Source organism: Microcaecilia unicolor, chromosome 1 (genome assembly GCF_901765095.1).
Source record: "Microcaecilia unicolor chromosome 1, aMicUni1.1, whole genome shotgun sequence".
NCBI classification, from domain to species: domain Eukaryota; kingdom Metazoa; phylum Chordata; class Amphibia; order Gymnophiona; family Siphonopidae; genus Microcaecilia; species Microcaecilia unicolor.
Window position 1 is genome coordinate 63,110,135 of NC_044031.1, and position 20,033 is coordinate 63,130,167.

The window sequence follows — 20,033 nt, forward strand, 5'->3', positions numbered from 1 at the left end:
TTGTACAGCCAACTAATATCTGTTGCATTGCCAGCCAAGGTTACATTAAGGTATTGGCAAGTACGATACTAAACAATAAAGTGGAAAAGCTGCCTTAAGCTCCAAACTTTTAAACAACACAAAATCAACTCCCAAGGCAGAGCAACAGTCTACGGCATGCACCGCCACAGTTACTATGTTGCACTGACTACCTGTGGCTTCTATCTATACAATTCCAATTTCGGTCGTTGGTCAAGTATAGATTTCCCGAGCCTGTATGTCTAGCCACCTCTTCGGCCGTTTTCAAATCCAGGCTAAAAGCCCACCTCCTTAACGCTGCTTTTGACTCCTAATCACTACTCACTTGCCTTGACCCCTTTTATCTCCACCTCTTTAATTCCCTTACCTCTTAGTTGTTCTGTCTGTTTGCCTGTCCTATTTAGATTGTGAGCTCTTTGAGCAGGGACTGTCTTTGCACGTATGGTGTACAGCGCTGCGTATACCTTATAGCGCTATAGAAATGATAAGTAGTAGTAGTAGTAGTAGTTCTGTCTGTTTGCCTGTCCTACTTAGATTGTGAGCTCTTTGAGCAGGGACTGTCTTTGCACGTATGGTGTACAGCGCTGCGTATACCTTATAGCGCTATAGAAATGATAAGTAGTAGTAGCAGGTAACAAAATTGTCAAAGGAGACAGCAGTCACCAAAACGCAAGCGAGCGAGCCCCTATAAGTTACAGAATGAAGCTGGCAAAGTGACTGTCTGTAAATAATGCCAAAGACTCTGAGGCGGCTTGGAACCTCATGAGAAAAACTATTGGAGCGCCAGAATGAGGCTTGGAGTAATCCGAAAGAGGCTATTGGAGCACCAGAATGAGGCTAGGAATTCGCAAGAGGGTTGCAGGTTGAGTGCGTTCCATTGCTAGGCAACAAACTGGGTTGAGATGAGGCTCGCAAGCTTTACGAGGGTCCGATGAAAGCAAATTCAAGGCTCATGCTAGGGGAGCAGGACAGCAATAGCACGACTCACCGCAAACGGGGCTCTGTGACGTTTGAAGTAAGCTTGGGTGGGTCTGTTTAATACCCTGGGATATCTCTTGCTTTCTTGTGCGGTTCTAATCCCTGTATCCTTCGCTTTTCGACTCCCCTCTAAACAATGTAGGTGGGCAGAATTTTTTAAATTGTCTTATACTGAATGGACTGCTCATTTCCTAGAACAGAGCAAACTTTGACTATGGCTGTAGTCTGATGGTTCTCGACATGTTATTAGGTGGAGACTTCATACTTTCCAGGTTCTTCTGAGCTGTGTGCCTCAGGCCCAATTTGTTTGTTTGCTAAAATACAAGATTTATTTCAGCCACCTTAGTTACATAATCGCACTAGGTAAAATGAATACAGAATATATAAATACAGAAAATCAGTGGGGTAGATAACTTTCCCCTCAAGTTCATCTTTCCTTCATGGGTGTGAATGAGTAGATGCATTAGTCCTGGCCTAACTTCAGCAGGTAGTAGGGTGGAAGTTGGTTTGGTCTGCCTGGCCAGTTTTCATGGAAGGAGGCTGACATCAAGCAGTTACTTTTGAACTGGTTACTGTGTCCGTTTTCTGCAGGTTGCCTGCTTCCAGTAACAAGAGTCGATGCTACTGATACCAGGTCAAGCAGTGGCTTTCCCTATATCTATCTCAATGGACTATGGACTTTACCTTCAGGAACTTGATCTTCAGTCTGACCCAGTATGGCTATGTTCTACATGTAGTGGGATATACATAGAATTGGATCAATCCTGCTTGTATTTATGAGCCTTAATCTCTTTAGCCTTTCCTCATATGAGAGGAGTTCCATCTCCTTTATCATTCTGGGCACCCTTGTTTGAACCGTTTCTAATTCCGCTATATCTTTTTTTGAGATACAGTGACCAGAATTGCAACAATACTCAAGGTGAGGTTGCACCATAGAGCGATTCAGAAGCATTATAATATACTTTGTCTTATTTTCCATTCCTTCCCTAATAATTCCTAGCATCCTGTGTGTTTCAGCCCTTGAGGCTTGTTAACTTGAGGTCTCAATGCCTTGGAGTATAACCTTGGCACACCAATCACCTGAAGTCTCTATTATTTTTATGAAGTCTCTTTTATTGAATAAATCACAAATAATTTACTCACAGACAGATGTTCAAAGGTGCTGTTTCAGGATACAAAGACTTCTTAATCTGAAGGCTGTGGGAGGTGGAGATCTGAGGAGAGGTAGCTGTATTGCAGAGGGAGGAAAGATAGTTGAACAGGTAGAAATAGTTCAAAGCTGGGTGACTGGAATATGCGATATCTCATTAGGGAGGAGATATTTTCAAGGTAAAAAACCAGGTTCATTACAGGGAGTTTCAGCAGGACAGAGCTGTCTGGAATGAGATGGTGCTTGCTCCATGTCCCTGGCTAGATGGTGGAAAGCCTCGTGACTGAAAGGACAAAGAGGTGTTGAGGCTTCACACAGGCTCAGGGAGGAGCAGATAGAGACCAATGGGGACAGAGCCTGCCATCGGGTAGCGAGGGGTGGTCCTAGAGGACGGCTCTCGATTGGAGGGAAGGGTCATACCTGGCTGACCTCCCAGGACAGAGATAGTGAGAATGGCCAGGAAATGATAGCAGGAAGACAAAAGAGCCAAGCTTGGCAGAGAGAGAGAGAGAGGGTCTGGGCAGCCTCACAACCAGTGGAACAGTTCTTATGCAGCCAAGCAAGTGTGGTTGCACTGCCTGTGAACTACATTACCCACAGTGCATTGCTCATGTATCTTTGCAGTGAGAAACTGCAGAAATGATAGTCCTTAGAGCTGAGAATAACAGTAAAGGCATTATACACATTTTAGGATCACGTTATAAACTAGTGTGAGGCTGTCGGAGGACAGAACACTGTGTACTTTTATGGCTGCCGCAGTACACTAGGCAGATGATTTCAGCGTATTGTCTATGATGACAGCTAGATCATCTTCTTGGGTTCTGGCTCCTAAGGTGGACCCTAGCATTAGGTAACTATGATTTGGATTATTCTTCCCAATGTGCATCACTTTGCATTTGTCCACATGAAATTTTATCTGCCATTTGGATGCCCAGTCTTCCAATTTCCTAAGATCTTTCTGCAATTTTTCACCTCCTGGAACTGCCTTCCCATCACCTAAGTACTCCCAGAACTGTCTCCACCCCAAACTGCCCTGTCCCTCAAAACTATCCTCCTCACAACTCCCTCACCCCCTAAAAGTACCCCCATAACTGTTGCCCACCTCCCAGAAACTACTTCCACAGCTGCTCTGTCACCCCTAAAACAATCCTCTACACATGCCCCCAGCATCCTTGAATTGCCTTCAGTGCACAGAACTACCACTTTGCAACTGTTCCAACTGCCCCTTCTTCAAAACTACCCTTGTAAACTGCAATTCTCCACCCTACAAAACTACTCCCCCGCAACTCTTTAAATAAAATAATGCCACTTCCAAATTACCCCTGCAAGCACACCAACCTCTTAAACTGCCCCATCCCCCAGAAATACCCTGCAATACCTTGAGCCCCCTATACACACAATTATATGTACACAACATACGTAGAGAACAGGCACATACAAATACAGGACTATAAATAATCTGTCATTGCATTTTAAAATTGAAAATTGAGACGTGTGATAAAAAATATACAAAAAAATAATCGGGTAGGTCTATGAAGATGTACACAGCACCACAGTGGATGAGACGCTGTGCCCAAATGGGAAATGCTGATGAACTAATAGAGTATAATGACATGAAAAAATAGAGTATAATGACATGAATTTTGTATATTAATGTAACCTTGGTCATGGCAACAGATATTAGTTGGCTGTACACATAATAACCGATGAGAAAACTGTGATTCAATCATTAGTTTTCACAGTACAATAAACAATAACAAAGAAAATATATAGATTAGATGGCATAAAAATACATTCCATAAGGAATAGGGAAGTACTTAACTTTAGCAGCAGCCCTGCAAGCCAGTCAGACCTCTGCCGACAAGGCCAGGTTTCGAGATTCTTCATCAGGGTAGAGGTTTGCTGAAATAAACATAAATCATTAATATTTGCTGCTGTGATCTTCAAAGAAAATTTTTTTATTATTTTATCTCTTCTCCATTATCTTTAAGAACTGTGACTACAATACCTCACAATCTGCTCTTGCAACTATAGAAAGATGGCCGCGGCGTCTGACGCAGAATTCATCTATTAAATAGCACCCAGCTGATTCAAAATACTCTGCTCTGATAGGGCCCTATCTGTGTCACTCAAATTAGTGACCACCAATCTATTTTGGAATTTAATCCGCCCGGACTTAAAGTATTCAGATGAAAGATCCACCTCTGTTCTTTATAATTTAATATCCAACCAGCATTCCCACCTTCCCAACCCAGCTGAACACAGTCAATAATATGCCACTGAATCTCAACAAGGTCATGTTGATAATCCACCCAATGTTGTACTAACGGGGCAGTCATTACCCAATTTTTGATTCTCGATTTATGTTCATTCAAACGTTGTTTTATCGGGCGGCTCGATCGTCCTACATATATCAATTTGCAAGAGCACAAAATTACATAGACGACATTTCAAGTATTGCAATTGGTAGAAGAACGCAACGAAATGGAAGATGTAAATTTCAGTGGACACCATGTTACTCCTTCAATTGTGCACATACACCATTGACACGAGCCACATTTTCTACGGCCCATGTTATCTGCAGATTCACTCACATAGTCCATCTATATGTCAATAGTTCACCCATAGTTTTTCCACGTTTGAATGCACAGATTGGATGGTCCATGAAACATATATTTTCCAATTCGATTGCACACTAGCATTTATTCTAGAACTCAAAACTGAATATGGGGTAACTAATGTTAATTTGTCTTCCTTCTGAACTTGATTATATTGTAGTAGCAGTTCTCGTTGAGAGTATTTTTTTTTTGTTACATTTGTACTCCGCGCTTTCCCACTCATGGCAGGCTCAATGTATTTAGCCCACAAGTAAGCTTTTTAAATTATCGGGCGAGGGTAACCTCTCTCTAAGAGCAGTGCCATAAGTTTATTTGCTTGTATTTCAAAAGCTGGGTCCGTGGAGCAAATTCTCTTCAGCCTCAAAAATTGACTTATCGGGAGGCTGGCCTTCAGGTGGTATGGGTGGAAGCTGGAAAAATGCAACAAAGTGTTGCGAGTAGCTGGTTTTTGAAATAGGCTTGTCTGTAGCTGCCCATTGGCACGGTATATCCGAACATCCAGGAACTCCATTTCTTGAGCATCATAATGTGATGTAAATTGCAAGTTCGATTGAAAGGAATTTAATTTTTCTAAAAACCTGTCCAGCTGGCAAGCTGTTCCATTCCAAATAAAAAATATGTCATCCAGGAGACGTTTCCATATGGTAATATATCTAAACTCAGCTGCAGTGTATATAAATTGATCTTCAAATTTTGCCAGATATAGGGTAGCGATGGAGGGTGCTAAAGAAGCCCCCATTGCAACTCCCTGAATCTGTTCAAAAAATTCCTTTTGAAAGAAAAAATAATTCTTTTCTATGACTAAATGGGCTAGCTGCATCAAGAAATGATTGGGAATGCGTTGTGAAGGAGGACGTTTCTCTAGAACCTCCGCTATTACTGCTAGAGCCTCTGTCTGGGGGATAACTGTATACAAAGATGTGATGATGTCGAGGGCAGCGGACCTATCAGAGGCGTGAGGGCAGGGCAGAGAGAGATGGTTACAGAGCGACGACCCTAACGATCTTTACGAACCCTTCACTTCAGTGAAGCCACGGAGTCAGCTTCAGAACGTTGAAGGTGCCTTTTATTATAGTAGAGATATGTAAATATATGAGATGAACAATAATGTGAGACTTGGAGTGTATGGTGAAGATATCAAATAAAAGCATGAGGTTAAGGGTATTAAAACAGATATACCATTGTGAGTAATACTGTTGAACACATCAAAAATAATGCAAATAGATAGGAAAAAGGAATGGGACTTGATATACCGCTTTTCTGTGGTTTTTGCAGTTGCATTTAAAGTGGTTTACATATTATATACAGGTACTTATTGTACCTGGGGCATTGGAGGGTTAAGTAACTTGCTCAGAGTCACAAGGAGCTGCAGTGGGAATGGAACCCAGTTCCCCAGGATCAGAGTCCGCTGCACTAACCACTAGGCTGCTCCTCCACAAAACAAAAGCAAAAGATAGCAACACCATGACTGAAGGTGGGGCTTATGCAGATATAATGAACAATAAAGCAAAACAAACCTTGGAATAGAGATGTCTACATTCAAGGATGAAAACTGAGTATAATCACATAAGTCCTGTAAATCCAACGGACAAATAGTGCAAAGAGCAAATGACCATAATTTGCTGGTGAACACAGAGTATTAAGGACAGGATGTCCAGGTGTTGGCATAAGAAACAGTCTGTTGGAAAAAGCAAATAACAATGCTGAACCAAGTGAGGAAAATAAAATAAGTGTCTAAAAAACACAGAGTAGTCATAACACAAAGTGAGTCCTCCTTGACTTTGTGTTGAGTCTTTCAGTACCCTGGGGTGCATACCTTCTGGTCCAGGTGATTTACTGCTGTTTAATTTGTCAGTTTGGCTCAGTACATCTTCCAGATTCACTGAAATTTCTTTCAGTTTCTCCAGTAAAGAACAAATCAAAGAAGTTATTCACCTCCTCCCCCCTCAGTTTACAAAGCCGTGCTAGCGGCTGGCGGGGCGCTAATGCCGACACAGCCCATTCACTTTGAATGGGCTGTGTCGGCATTGCCATGCGGTAGTCGCTAGGATGGCTTTGTAAACAGGGGCCTCAGTCTCTCTGCTGTGGCCTTCGGCTCCCTGAGTGCCCCTTTTGCTCCTTGATGACCTGATAGACCCACAGATTCTCTCACAGGCTTTCTGCTTCTGATATACCTGAAAAAGTTATTACTAAAAGTTTTTGCTTCTATGGCAAGTTTCTCTTCATATTCTGTTTTAGCCTTCTTTATCAATGTTTTGCATCAGACTTACCAGTGCTTATGTTTTTCTTATTTTCTTCATTTGGATTCTTTTTTCATTTTTTAAAAGATGTTCTTTTGGCTCTAATAACCTCGTTCACTTCACCTTTTAACCATTCTGGCTGTCATTTGCTCTTCTTTCCACCTCTATTAATATGTGGAATACATCTGGTCTGGGTTTCCAAGATGGTATTTTTAAACAACATCCATGCCTGATTTGAAGTCCATACCTTCATGGCTGAGCCCTTCAGCTTTTTTTTTTTTAACCATTTTCCTCATGTTGTCATAATTACCCTTTCGAAAAGTAAATTCTGTTACAATAGATTCCTTAGTGACCTCAGAAATCAGCTCAAATTTGATCATGTTATGATCACTGTTTCCCAGTGGACCCAACAGCATTATTTCTCGTACTAAGCCCTGCATTCCACTAAGGACTAGATGTAAAATAGATTCCCTTCTTGTCTGTTCCTGGACCAGTTGCTCTGGGACTTGTAGTTTTATTTCCCCATTGCATTCCTTAAGAAAAGTAAGACTATATGTCCATGCATGCAGTTGGGTAAACCCAGATGTGGATCAGTGCTGATGGGGTTGATCTGGAGCCGTTGGAAACTGTACTTCTTTCCTGTGAATCTTTTTTCTTTGAAACAGTAGCTGGTCAGAAGCCTAGTCACTTCAGGCCAGGAAATGGGTCAATGTGCACTCCTTTCCCAGTCTGTCTCACGGTCCCACTTTCTTCTGGTTTATGAAGCAGTCAGTGGAGTTTGTGCTACCTTATTCCCCAGCTTCTGTACTTCTGCAACATGGTAGTTCTGCGGCTGCCACAACCAGGCCTACAATGAGAAAGAGGAGCAGGTGATTCCCCTCCCCTTCCCTCCCCTCCCAAGTTGTTAACCCTAGGTGGAAGAGGAAGATGTCACGTTCTCCAGGTTGAAAACTATTGTCCTAAGAATGTTCCAGCAAATGTGTGATAGTTAAGGTCTCTGCAGCAAAATGAATGCTTTCTAATGTATATGTTCTGGTGCACATTATTCATGGGCATTGATTTAATTCTTCACAGGTGGTTTCAGACGTTGAAATCTTAAAAATGCAGAGGCCAGAAGGTACCAAGATGTTATCCTCCCCATTTCCGTCCATGTTCAGACCTAAACCATTATCTGAAAGGTCTCAGGTGAGGGTCTATCAATTGTATTCATAGATACAGGATATCATATTAAGCCTTAAAATCAGGGATGTTGAACTAGTTTTGCTGTAAGGTCACTTTAGGAAATAATATACCTAAAGTGGGCTGACAGGTGGGGGGCATTTCTACTTCCTGTGTTGTGACTGACTTGTGTAGCTCTGTATCTGATGTGCCTTCCTTAATTGTTGCTATTGCTGCTGCTGCTTCTTCAGTGGGTGCTTTGGACTCCTGCTGGAGCCTCAGCTTTGTTACCCGTGTGCCATGTTATAGATACCTTATCTCTCTATATAAAAAGCAACACCAACGTTCTATGAAGCCTCCAGCCGGAAGTGTGAAGGGGGCGAGATATCCGGTTTCCCTATGAGTGTCTGCCCCGCCCTCTCTGTAACACAGTCAGTGAAGGAAAACAGCAGAGCACGAAATCAAATCGCTGGCTCTGTAACAGTGAAGGACTCAGAGGGGGGAGGGGAGAGAGGCCAGAGGGCAGGGACACACACACACTCCCACATGCACACAGAAGAAAACATTGCTAGCCCCCGTTTCATTTGCATCAGAAACGGGGCTTTTTTACTAGTATCTAATAATGCATAATATTATCATACTTTTATCATAATCTATTATCAACCTACACAGAGTACATAGTTGCATTTTCTAGATTGTTATTGCAGTTAAAGGAGAACCTTCACTGTGGTTGTTGCTGTACTTCTCTTATTAACACATCTGCTTAGAATAATGTAAATACTCAATACTTAAGTTGATGGGGTTCTCTTTGCATGAAGAGCTGTTGCAGAGAAAGCAAGTTTTATCTCTCTCATCTCCTGCTGCAGGTGGAGGGGCATAATCGAACGCGAACGCCCATCTCCATGGGCGTCTATGTCCGAAAACGGGTACGTGAAGAAGCGGGACAGACCGTATTTTTGAAAAAATGGGCGTCCATCTTTTATTTCGAAAATACGGTTTGGACGGACCAAATGCCCATGGATTTGGTCCTTTCTGAGCAGGGCGTTTTTTTTTGTTTTTTTTTGCGATAATGGAAAATAAAAACGCCCAGCTCAGAAACGTCCTAATCCAAGCCATTTGGTCGTGGGAGGGACAAATGTACAACACTGCCATAGCTCTTAGGGGTGAAGGGGGCAACTCCATGTGGGTACAGTGGGTTTCAGAGGCCTCCCATTTACCACCACAAGTGTTACAGGTGGGGGGGGGGGGGGGGATGGGCCTGGGTCTGCCTGCCTGAAGTGCACTGCAGTACCCACTAAAAGTGCTCCAGGGACAGGACTTGTTGCTGGTGTATTACCTTGGCACAGCAGTTGAAACCTGAAGACTAATCTCGCTGAAAACGTCCTTTATTTGAATAAGCACCTTTACTCACAGTTAACTGCAGATCAGAGGTTGTGCCCCACTGGCAACGAGTCTCGCTAGTACTGAGATTAGCAGTAGGTCCCAGCTGGCAGAATGGTGTACAATGCCCTCTTTCAGCAACATTCAAGGTAAGAACTAAGTGCTGTAACGTGGCTAACACATGACCGGAATCTAAAACTGGCTTACAAAAATGGCCACTACCTCATGGACTACCGGAAACACAACAGGGCACACTCTGACCCAGTAAGCAGAGGGAAAAGCACCATGGGAGCAGAGCCTACCAACTATCAACATTGTGAGCATTTAACACAAGGTAGTGGAATCACGGAGCCCAATACCCTACACCCACCACAATGCATTTTGCTGATGTGACTCTGCAGTGCCCTTAACAGAAAAGGTGTCACACTCACCGGAGACCCACATCAGAACCAGGGAAAGGCTGTCAGAGGATAGAACACATTCTGCTGTCATGGAGGTGGGTACGGCATTTGAGGCTGGCATACAGGCTGGGAAAAAAAGTTTGTAAAGTGGGTTTTTTTTGGTGGGAGGGGGTTAGTGACCACTGGGGGAGTCAGGGCAGGTGATCCCCGATTCCCTCCAGTGGTCATCTGATCAGTTGGGACACTTTTTTGGGACTTGTTCATGAAAAAAAGGGTCCAAAAAAAGTGACCCAAAATCGCGGTAAAAATGCCCTTTTTTTTCGATTATCAGCTAAAGACGCCCATCTCTCCTTGGCCGATAACCACGCCCCAGTCCCGCCTTCACCAGGCCTCCGACACGCCCCCGTCAACTTTATTCGTTCCCGCGACGGAGTGCAGTTGAAAATGCCCAAAATCGGCTTTCGATTATACCGATTTGGGCACCCGCGAGAGAAAGACGTCCATCTCCCGATTTAGGTCGGAATATAGGCGTTTTTCTCTTTCGATTATAAGGTGGATAGTCTTCCATTTCCAGATAGCATTAAAGAATGACACGGAACAAAGGTTGTCGCTGTCCTCATCCCCGCAAGCTCTGATTCCATCTGCTAGTGGATTTCACCAATGATATGTACTGGGGACTGAGTAAAGATACAGAAAGATTTCCATGAGGAAGATGTGGGGTTTAGGAGAAGAAGCCATATTGGGGACAGCAAGGAAATAATTTAGGAATGGACTACTTTAAGCCAATTTTGGAACGAACTACTTTAAAGCCAGCCTGAGAAAGTATTTCTTCCAGACCACTCCTTTATGACCAGTTACATCTCCTATCCCCAACTCTTCTTCTCTTGTACCTCAGACCCTTCCTTAGTCAATACATCAGGGGAGCTAGCCAGTATAACAGGGGAGCAACCTGTGCATTCACATAGGGTGGAATTTTCTGGGGCACTGCAGGTGGTCTGGCTCTGCCACCTGAAGAGGAGTAGGAAGAGCTGGCAGTTAGAGATGGGGGTGCAGGCGGGGCCTACATTGTAGTGGAGGAGTGTGAGCCCAGAGTTTGGGGTGCTGAAGGATGGCAGGCATGTCTGCTTCATGCTGTAAGTAGTGGCACCTTACTCTCACCCTCCGGAGCCCCAGTTGGTCCAGGGCTGACAAGCCGCGAAATGCTTTGGGTGATCCCAGGTTCGGTGTCTGTTGGACAAAAAACCGTCTCCCTTCCTTTCCTCCTCACCACGGGTGTTACTTACGTTTTCCTGTAACGATTCAGTCACAGGCCGACTCCATGGCCTTCCTTCTGCCGCGTCCTCTCTTTACTGTAACTTCCTGTTTTGACGCTAAACAGGAAGTTGCAGTATAGAGAGGAGGACGCGGCAGAAGGAAGAATACGGAGCTGGCCTGTGACTGTGAATCACTGTCAGCTGCAGGAAAATGTAAGTGATGCCCGTGGGGAGGAAGATGGGAATGGAGGAAAGGATTTTTTTACTGTGGGAACAAGGCTTTTTACCGTTCCCAAGGGGCGGTAAAAAGTTTTGTTCCCACATCCGCGATGATTCTAGTCAGGATGTAGCCCTTACTGTAGATTTACCATGGTATATCCACAGTAATGGTAACTGTGTCGTTCTCTAGCTAGCACCCCTTGCTCTCACTCTTCCTGGAGGAAGGGGGGATAGCTTGGGGATTGGGTGGGGTACTGCATAGAACTCCTATACGCCAGTTGCAGCCTGCTGATAATAGAGCCTTGAGCCAGGGGCGTAGCTACGGGTGAGGCTCGCCCACCCAAGCACACTAACTGCAGCAGCCTAGCGTACCTTCGGGCTTGCCTTGCACGAGGCAGAGTGGCAGACTCGGCTTAGCTGCACTTGCAGGTCGCATTGCGGCTGCGCAGCGCGTCGTTGTAGTTCCAATCCATCCTACGCGGTAGCGGTATGACCGTACGATGAACTGGCGCTGTGCTTAGCCTTGCTCTCTGCTCGGCTCCGTCCGCTCGCTCATGACATCAGGGCACGCCGGCACCACTACTCTGTCGCTCACTCCCCCAATCCAATTTCATTCTGGAATCTACTGCTTTGCGCTCCTCCACAGTGCACATGACGGCACCGCAGTGCAGCATGGGGAAATCTACCGGCTGCCATCGCCATTGGTGTCGTGTTCCTCGTTGTCCCCTCGCTGATTCAATCAGTCCCTTCTAAGGCCTCAGCCTCAGTACTCCCCTGCAGCCCCACAACAGTGCATACAGAGCGGAGCACAGTGCTTTCTGAGTCTGCACCAGTTTCTGCCACCACCGAAGCTCAGCTACCCAGCCCAGGTAAAATATATATTTTTAAATTTTAATGTGTACAGTCTAATGCTGGCTGGGGGTGGGGTAGTGGGTGGGGGTGGACTCTTCACTGCGTAGGACAAAAAAAGGTATATTTAATCATTAAATATACCTTTTTTTCCCTCTGCACTGCCCAGGTCTTATATTTAATGCTGGTGTCCTTCGGGGGGGGGGGGGGGGGGGGGAGGAGGGGGAATGCCAGACCATGGGGGGATGGGTAGGGGTAGGACAGGGCTGATGCTAGGCTACAGAGAGAGGTGAGGGGGTAGGGTAGGGCTGATGCCTAGCTATGGGATGAATGCTGGGGAAGGGAAGGGCTGATACTGGGCTACAGGGATGGATGGGGGGGGGGGGGGGGGGTAGGGAAGGAAAACAAGGGCAGATTCCGGGCTTTGGAGATGGAAGGGAAAAGCTGATGCCGGTCTATAGAAATGGATGGGGGGATAGGGCAGGGAAGGGAAGGGCTGATGCCGGGTCAAAGAACAATTTCTAATTTTTGTTCCTTTATTCTGTAATTGATGAGTGTTGGTCTGTGTTCTGCATGTAACCGAGTAGGTGACAGATTCTGCTGGCATGTGGTTTGTGTGGGAATCTATGAGTCTGACTTGTCTAGCTTTTCCAATGGGATGCATAGTGCTGTTGTGTATATTCACTGCTGCCTTTGTAAAGGTACTCTCTCCAAACGGAAGTTGCCTTTCCCCCTGCTCACCAGTAGGGGCATAGTCCTAACTTACAGTCTCTGGTATTCTAGGGGAAGGGTTACCATATGTCCGGATTTACCCGGGCATGTCCTCTTTTTGAGGACATGTCCGGGCGTCTGGACGGGTTTTGCCAGTCCACCCGTTTGTCCGGATTTCTGGACAAACGGGCGGGCGGGCAGGCGGCGGGCCTATCCTAGCCTCCCTTTCCCTTACTTACTATCTACTGCCCTGGTGGTCTAGTGATCTCTTCGTGGCAGGAAAAAGCCCCCTCTTTCCTGCCCGGAGCGCTGCCCTTGCCCTACATCCTGTTGCTGTGACGGTTTCGGGATTAAAATGGCCGCCGAGAGTTGAAGCGGCCTCGTGAGACTTCAACTCTTGGTGGCCATTTTGAATCCAGAGACCGTCACAGCAACAGGATGCAGGGCAAGGACAGAGCTCTGGGCAGGAAAGAGGGGCTCTTTCCTGCCCCAAAGAGGTCACTAGACCACCATAGTAACATAGTAGATGACGGCAGATAAAGACCTGCACGGTCCACCCAGTCTGCCCAACAAGATAAACTTACATGTGCCATTTTTTGTGTATACCTTACCTTGATTTGTACCTGTCTTTTTCAGGGCACAGACCGTATAAGTCTGCCCAGCACTATCCCCGCCTCCCAACCACCAGCCCCGCCTCCCACCACCGGCTCTGGCACAGACCGTATAAGTCTGCCCAACACTATCCCTACCTCCCAACCACCAGCCCTGCCTCCCACCACCGGCTAAGCTTCTGGGGATCCTTTCCTTCTGAGCAGGATTCCTTTATGTTTATCCCACGCATGTTTGAATTCTGTTACCGTTTTCCTCTCCACCACCTCCCGCGGGAGAGCATTCCAAGCATCCACCACTCTCTCCGTGAAAAAATATTCCTGACATTTTTCTTGAGTCTGCCCCCCTTCAATCTCATTTCATGTCCTCTAGTTCTACCGCCTTCCCATCTCCGGAAAAGGTTCATTTGCGGATTAATACCTTTCAAATATTTGAACATCTGTATCATATCACCCCTGTTTCTCCTTTCCGCCAGGGTATACATGTTCAGGTCAACAAGTCTTTCCTCATACGTCTTGCAACGCAAATCCCATACCATTCTCGTAGTTTTTCCTTGCAACGCGCTTCCATTTCTTTAACATCCTTCACAAGATATGGCCTCCAAAACTGAACACAATACTCCAGGTGGGGCCTCACCAACATCTTATACAGGGGTATTAAAACCTCTTTTCTTCTGCTGGTCACACCTCTCTCTATACAGCCTAGCAATCTTCTAGCTACGGCCACCGCCTTGTCACACTGTTTCGTCGCCTTCAGGTCCTCAGATACTATCACCCCAAGATTCCTCTCCTCGTCCGTACCTATCAGACTCTCACCGCCTAACACATACGTCTCCCGTGGATTTCTACTCCCTAAGTGCATCACTTTACATTTCTTCGCATTGAATTTTAATTGCCAAACGTTAGACTATTCTTCTAGCTTCCGCAGATCTTTTTTCATGCTTTCCACTCCCTCCGGGGTGTCCACTCGGTTGCAAATCTTGGTGTCATCCGCAAAAAGGCAAATTTTACCTTGTAAGCCTTCAGCAATATCACTCACAAATATATTGAATAGAATCGGCCCCAGCATCGATCCCTGAGGCACTCCACTACTCACCTTTCCCTCCTCCGAGCGAACTCCATTTACCACCACCCTTTGGCGTCTGCCCGTCAACCAGTTCCTAATCCAGTTCACCACTTCGGGTCCTATCTTCAGCCCGTCTAGTTTACTCAAGAGCCTCCTGTGGGGAACCGTGTCAAAAGCTTTGCTGAAATCTAAGTAGATTACGTCCATAGCATGTCCTTGATTTAATTCTCCGGTCACCCAGTCAAAGAATTCAATGAGATTCATTTGGCACGATTTCTCTTTGGTAAAACCATGTTGTCTTGGATCTTGCAACATATTTGCTTCCAGGAAATTCACTATCCTTTCCTTCAGCATCTCTTCCATTACTTTTCCAATAATCGAAGTGAGGCTTACCAGCCTGTAGTTTCCATCTTCTTCCCTATCACCACTTTTGTGAAGAGGGACCACCTCCGCCGTTCTCCAATCCCACGGAAACTCTCCCGTCTCCAAGGATTTATTAAACAAATCTTTAAGAGGACCCGCCAGAACCTCTCTGAGCTCCCTCAATATCCTGGGATGGATCCCATCCGGTCCCACTGCTTTGTCCACCTTTAGATTTTTAAGTTGTTCATACACACTCTCTTCCGTGAACGGTGCTATATCCACTCCATTCTCACATGTACTTTTGCCAGTCGATTGCGGTCCTGCTCCAGGATTTTCTTCTGTGAAAAAAGAACAAAAGTATCTATTTAGCACCAGGGCAGTAGATAGTAAGTAAGGGGAGGGGAGGTGACGGGGGGGGGGGGGCAGGGGAGGGGAATATGTGACTCGGGGGGAGGGGAGGAGAATATGTGACAGGGGATGGGGCGAGGATGTGAAAGGGGTGGGGCATGGGTGGGGCAGGGGGGCGGGACATGTCCTCTTTTTGAGAGGACAAAATATAGTAGCCCTACCTAGGGGTGTAGTCAGAGCAGCAGTGATCCCCAGTTGCTCCTGCCCATGCTGGCTCTGCTCTCACAATGATTGTGATGACCTCTAGTGGCAATCTTGGAGACTACTGCTAAAGGTTACGGCAGCCATTTTGAAAGTAGAACTGACATGGGCAAGAGCTACTGGGGATCACTCCTGTCCTGACTAGTCCACAAGTGAATGTAAGCTAGTCTAGGGTGAGGCTACTCTTCACAATCTTTTTTTTTGTGTGTAATTATAAGTAATGTGGTTATATGGTAGTTTATATGGTACCATATAATAGTTTATATGGTAAAAAGAGTGCTCCAAATAAATGCTTTTGATACAAAAGCCTGTCTGTGGAGTTATGACATCACTGTCACTCCAATGTGGCACAAAGTCAGCCATTGTAAAAGCACTGTGACTTTTGGTTTCAGTTTTCATTAGCAAAGGTCCATGTGTGCAGAGACTATTTTGCTTGGAGGTAAAATATAGTTTCTCATTATTTAAATGTTTAAAAATATATATATGTATATTGGCTTGGATACTATTTGGGTGATTCTAAAGTATTTCCAGGCGCTGTTGGGTATGATGAAGATGCAGTATTTTTTTTTATAAGTTTAATAATATTACATTTATAGAACAAACTTATAAATGTATCAGCAAAAACAAAATTTGTGTAACATAATTAAGAAATATTCCTTCAAACTTAGTCCCCAATTCTTGACCAAGATACAAGGAAATAACTCAGGAAAACATTTTGGGCCCTGATTACTAAGCTGCATTATAGGCGCGTTAACCATGTACGCGTCTACAATATCCCTATAGGCGCCTACACAGTGCGCACTAATTATAGGCATGTTAAAAATGCTAACGTTCCTTAATCTTGGACAATGGAGAATGGAATATCCAGGTGGATAGATATAATTGATTTTAGGATCATGTACCAAATGTAATCACGTTTCTGAAATAAGGACTGTGTCTAGTTCAGATTCACTTATCCAGGCTCTAATGATTTCAGTTTTATTAGCAGAACGTGCATTAATGTAACCTACAAGTATTGGTAGATAGGAGATGTTCTCTGGTTTTGATAGAGGAATTTGGAATAAATTTAGTTTATTATGATTCAACTTTGTATATTTTCTGTTAAAGCGATTTGTGGAGAATGTAGAGTTTGTGCCATGATAGACACCTCGAATGAATGCAAAGATAGATGGATTGTGATGGAATCTGTTAGTTACCCAGTTTGGATAGGGTCTGATAGTATAAATGATAGGAATATTTACAAAAAACATCAACATCGTGAGTAAAATGTATTTTGATAAGATAAGGAAACATAATAACCAGTGCAGTAGAATATTCAATGAACCCATCAGCTCTTCAGAAGACAGTTACAACTAGAGAGTCAGTTAAGGTATAAAGGAGAATGGTGAGTGAAAGAAAATTTGTGTTTGTGAGGAAGCAAGACTTGAAGTAATATATAGAGTTTTGGTTATTTTGGTAAGAATATGCTGAGTGAAGAGTTCAACAAGACTAAGGAATGAATTACTAAAAAACAAACAATATCTGTCAGTGTTAAAATACAGTTAAAGTAGACTAAAGTACAGCTCAAACACCGTCTCTTTGATGTAGTTGAGTTGCACTGATGTCACCAACCAACACGATGGTAGCAGGAGCAGCTGAGCAGTGTCAGATGATTTAGGGAGCACTGATGTTATTCTATCTATCCTGATTTAAATCGCTGTATCAAACTGACGCCTCAGAGGTAGTCTCTTTGATGAAGTTGAGCTGCACTGACATTACCAACCAACACAATGGTAGCGGGAACAACTGAGCAGTGCCAGATGATTTAGGGAGCACCGATGATATTGTATCTGCCCTGATTTTGCCTTCTCTGCCTTGGAAAACAGATGGCTCCAAACCACTGTGCTTCAGTCTCCCTCTCTGAATCACTCCTTAGGACTAATGTGGGATTCGATTGCATTACCATGTGCTGGAGGCCTGACTTAGTAATAGCTTTCTTGGTGTTTAGTTGTTTGCTCAACAAGCTAGATAAGGTTAGCCCCCAAAATTACCCACAAAGGTGCACACTAAGGTGCATGACACACCCCTTTAGCCCCTCAGACTGGGCTTGCTGTTATACCTCACCCACTGAAGGTGTCAGAATGTTGATGATATCACTGGTGGGCAGAGCCTCACACTGCACAATCAGACAGTCAAAGGAGCTGCGGTACTGATGACCACAAAGTCCTCTGCAGCCAACAGACACACACACTGAAGTGCAGGGAGATGCAAACATTGGCTGAAGGCAGCAAACACTCTCTGTGGATGGGCAGACAGATCAGATGCTTCAGACTGGACTCACTGTCAGAATGTTGATGATGTCACCTGTGACAAATATCAGAGGCAGATATTTTAGCCCAGAATGCCCTACAAGGTGAGAGAAACATCCTTAAAAGGAACTTATATTTTTGTGTTTATAAAAGGGCTGAGCAAGTAAGCTTTTTCACATCCTTCATTAGAATACATAATCCTTCTCCAGAAGTAGGATCTAAGCCCACAAAATCATGGTTCCACAAATCTGCTGCACTGTTATAATCCCTTTTTGGTGAGACTCAACAAGACCTTTTGATAAAAGGACAAACTAGTATTGGTTTGTTGAACAAGAATTAATGTGTCTGAAATAGTATCTCCTGCATGTACATTAAGTTCAGAGGCATCCAAAGAGAAGAGATAATGTTTCACCAGCAAATATTCATACTATTCAGTGTGTTCCAGAAGGCTTTCACCACAAAGAACATCAAAGGATTTACAACATCCTTCATCAGTGACCAAATTGATCAACTTGAGATATATCCTTATGGGCCTATGAGTGCAAAAAATGTTTAGTTTGATCTGAGTCCAAGTTACTATTTCCTTGTAATAGTAAAAAAACAGTAACTGATGGGAAAAGTTTAATCCGCTTGCACAGTGCGGAAACAGGAAATGAGGGCGGGACCAGAGCTCGAGAGACAGAAGGGAAGGCTGAAAGCGCGCCGAGTCAGCACGCTTTTCACTACTGCTGCTGCTGCCGACGCCGCCTTAACCCCGACCAGGTATGACTTTTAAATTTCGGAGGTGGGCCCTGGTGCTCGGAGGGTGGGGTGGGGGGGCTGGAACTGGCTGAGGCGATGGCGCGCGTGCCAACAGAGAGGGCTCTGCGTGCCCTCTCTGGCACGCGTGCCATAGGTTCACCATCACTGGTCTATAATATAGAGCTACTTTGGAAACAATACCATTTTATATTAGGCAATATGATCCTGCAAACTCAAAGGCAGCCTCATCCAGAGAGTCAACAGATTTTTGCAACAGCCTAACAGAAGAGGATGCTGTCCAGTCCACATAGTTATATTCCCCAGGGGCATCACTTCTGACTTATTCAAGTTAAGTTCCACTCCATGTCGTCTCATCAATTGCAATACGCTAAGGGGCTCATTTTCAAAGCACTTAGATGTACAAAGTATCATCGTAACCTATGGTACTTGGTGTGTCTAAGTGCTTTGAATGAGGCCCTAAGTAAGGTATCTTGAGGTCATGTCAGTGCCAAAAATATGTCATCATTAAATGCCGTAACCCACACCTCCTCTTTTCCCAGCGAGACTCCATGGATCTCTCTATCCAACTTTATTTGTTCCAGCAGGAGCTCCAGGGTAAGAATAGACAAGAGAGAGGCTTTCCTCATACCTCTTTCCAAGGTAAAACAAGCACTCCCAGTGGACACAATCAAATGCTTTCTGTGCATCCAGATCAATAGCCCTGGGATCTCATTTGTAGTACTTTGACCCTTTGCCATAAGGACCATCTGTACATTCTAGACTGCCTGCCTACCCTGGACAAACCCCACTTGGTCAGAATGTATGTATGAATCCTGGCAACAATCGAGACAGTCTCATTGCTAAAATCTTTGCTAAAAGTTTCAGTTCAAAATTAATAAGAGAAATTGAACTATAAGAGTCTAATAAAGTAGAATCCCTACCAGACTTTGGAATTACTGATTGATCTGTTTTAAAAGTGATTCCAAAGTCTGGTAGGGATTCTAGTTTATTAGACTCTTGTAGTTCAGTTTCTCTTATTGTTTACCTAGCAATATTTGTTCAAAATAAGCCTCTAAGGCAGCAGCTTTCAAACTATGTGCCGCAGTGAACTCTCAGGGGTGCTCTGGCAAATCCCAACCTCCCTCCCACTGCGATACGAACTACTCCCCCCCCCCCCCCCAATCCAGCATCTGTCTGCTCTGTCCCTGCTTCCCCCACAGACACCCATCCTTGCCGCTTCTCTAGATTAGCAGCAGCAGTGGCAAAAAAAGCTGCAGCCGCTCAGATTGTTCATGCACGTGGCTGATGATACTGCCCCCTTGAACAATCACTTCCTGTTCTGGGGCACAGCCTGCAGCCGCGTGTATGTCCTGCATGGCTGCA

General features: G+C 44.7%; 1 protein-coding gene across 1 annotated transcript in view; it reads left to right on the forward strand.

Annotated features, from left to right (window-relative positions):
• Positions 1 to 934: 934 nt before the first annotated feature.
• The window catches only part of DLEC1 (DLEC1 cilia and flagella associated protein), a 363,928-nt gene continuing 344,829 nt past the window's right edge, over positions 935 to 20,033 (forward strand). Inside the window, exons 1-2 of the mRNA XM_030197931.1 lie at positions 935 to 1,033; positions 8,079 to 8,189. Coding sequence (XP_030053791.1) covers positions 950 to 1,033; positions 8,079 to 8,189 — 195 coding nt within the window. The 5' untranslated portion in view covers positions 935 to 949. The remainder of the gene's footprint in view (positions 1,034 to 8,078; positions 8,190 to 20,033) is intronic.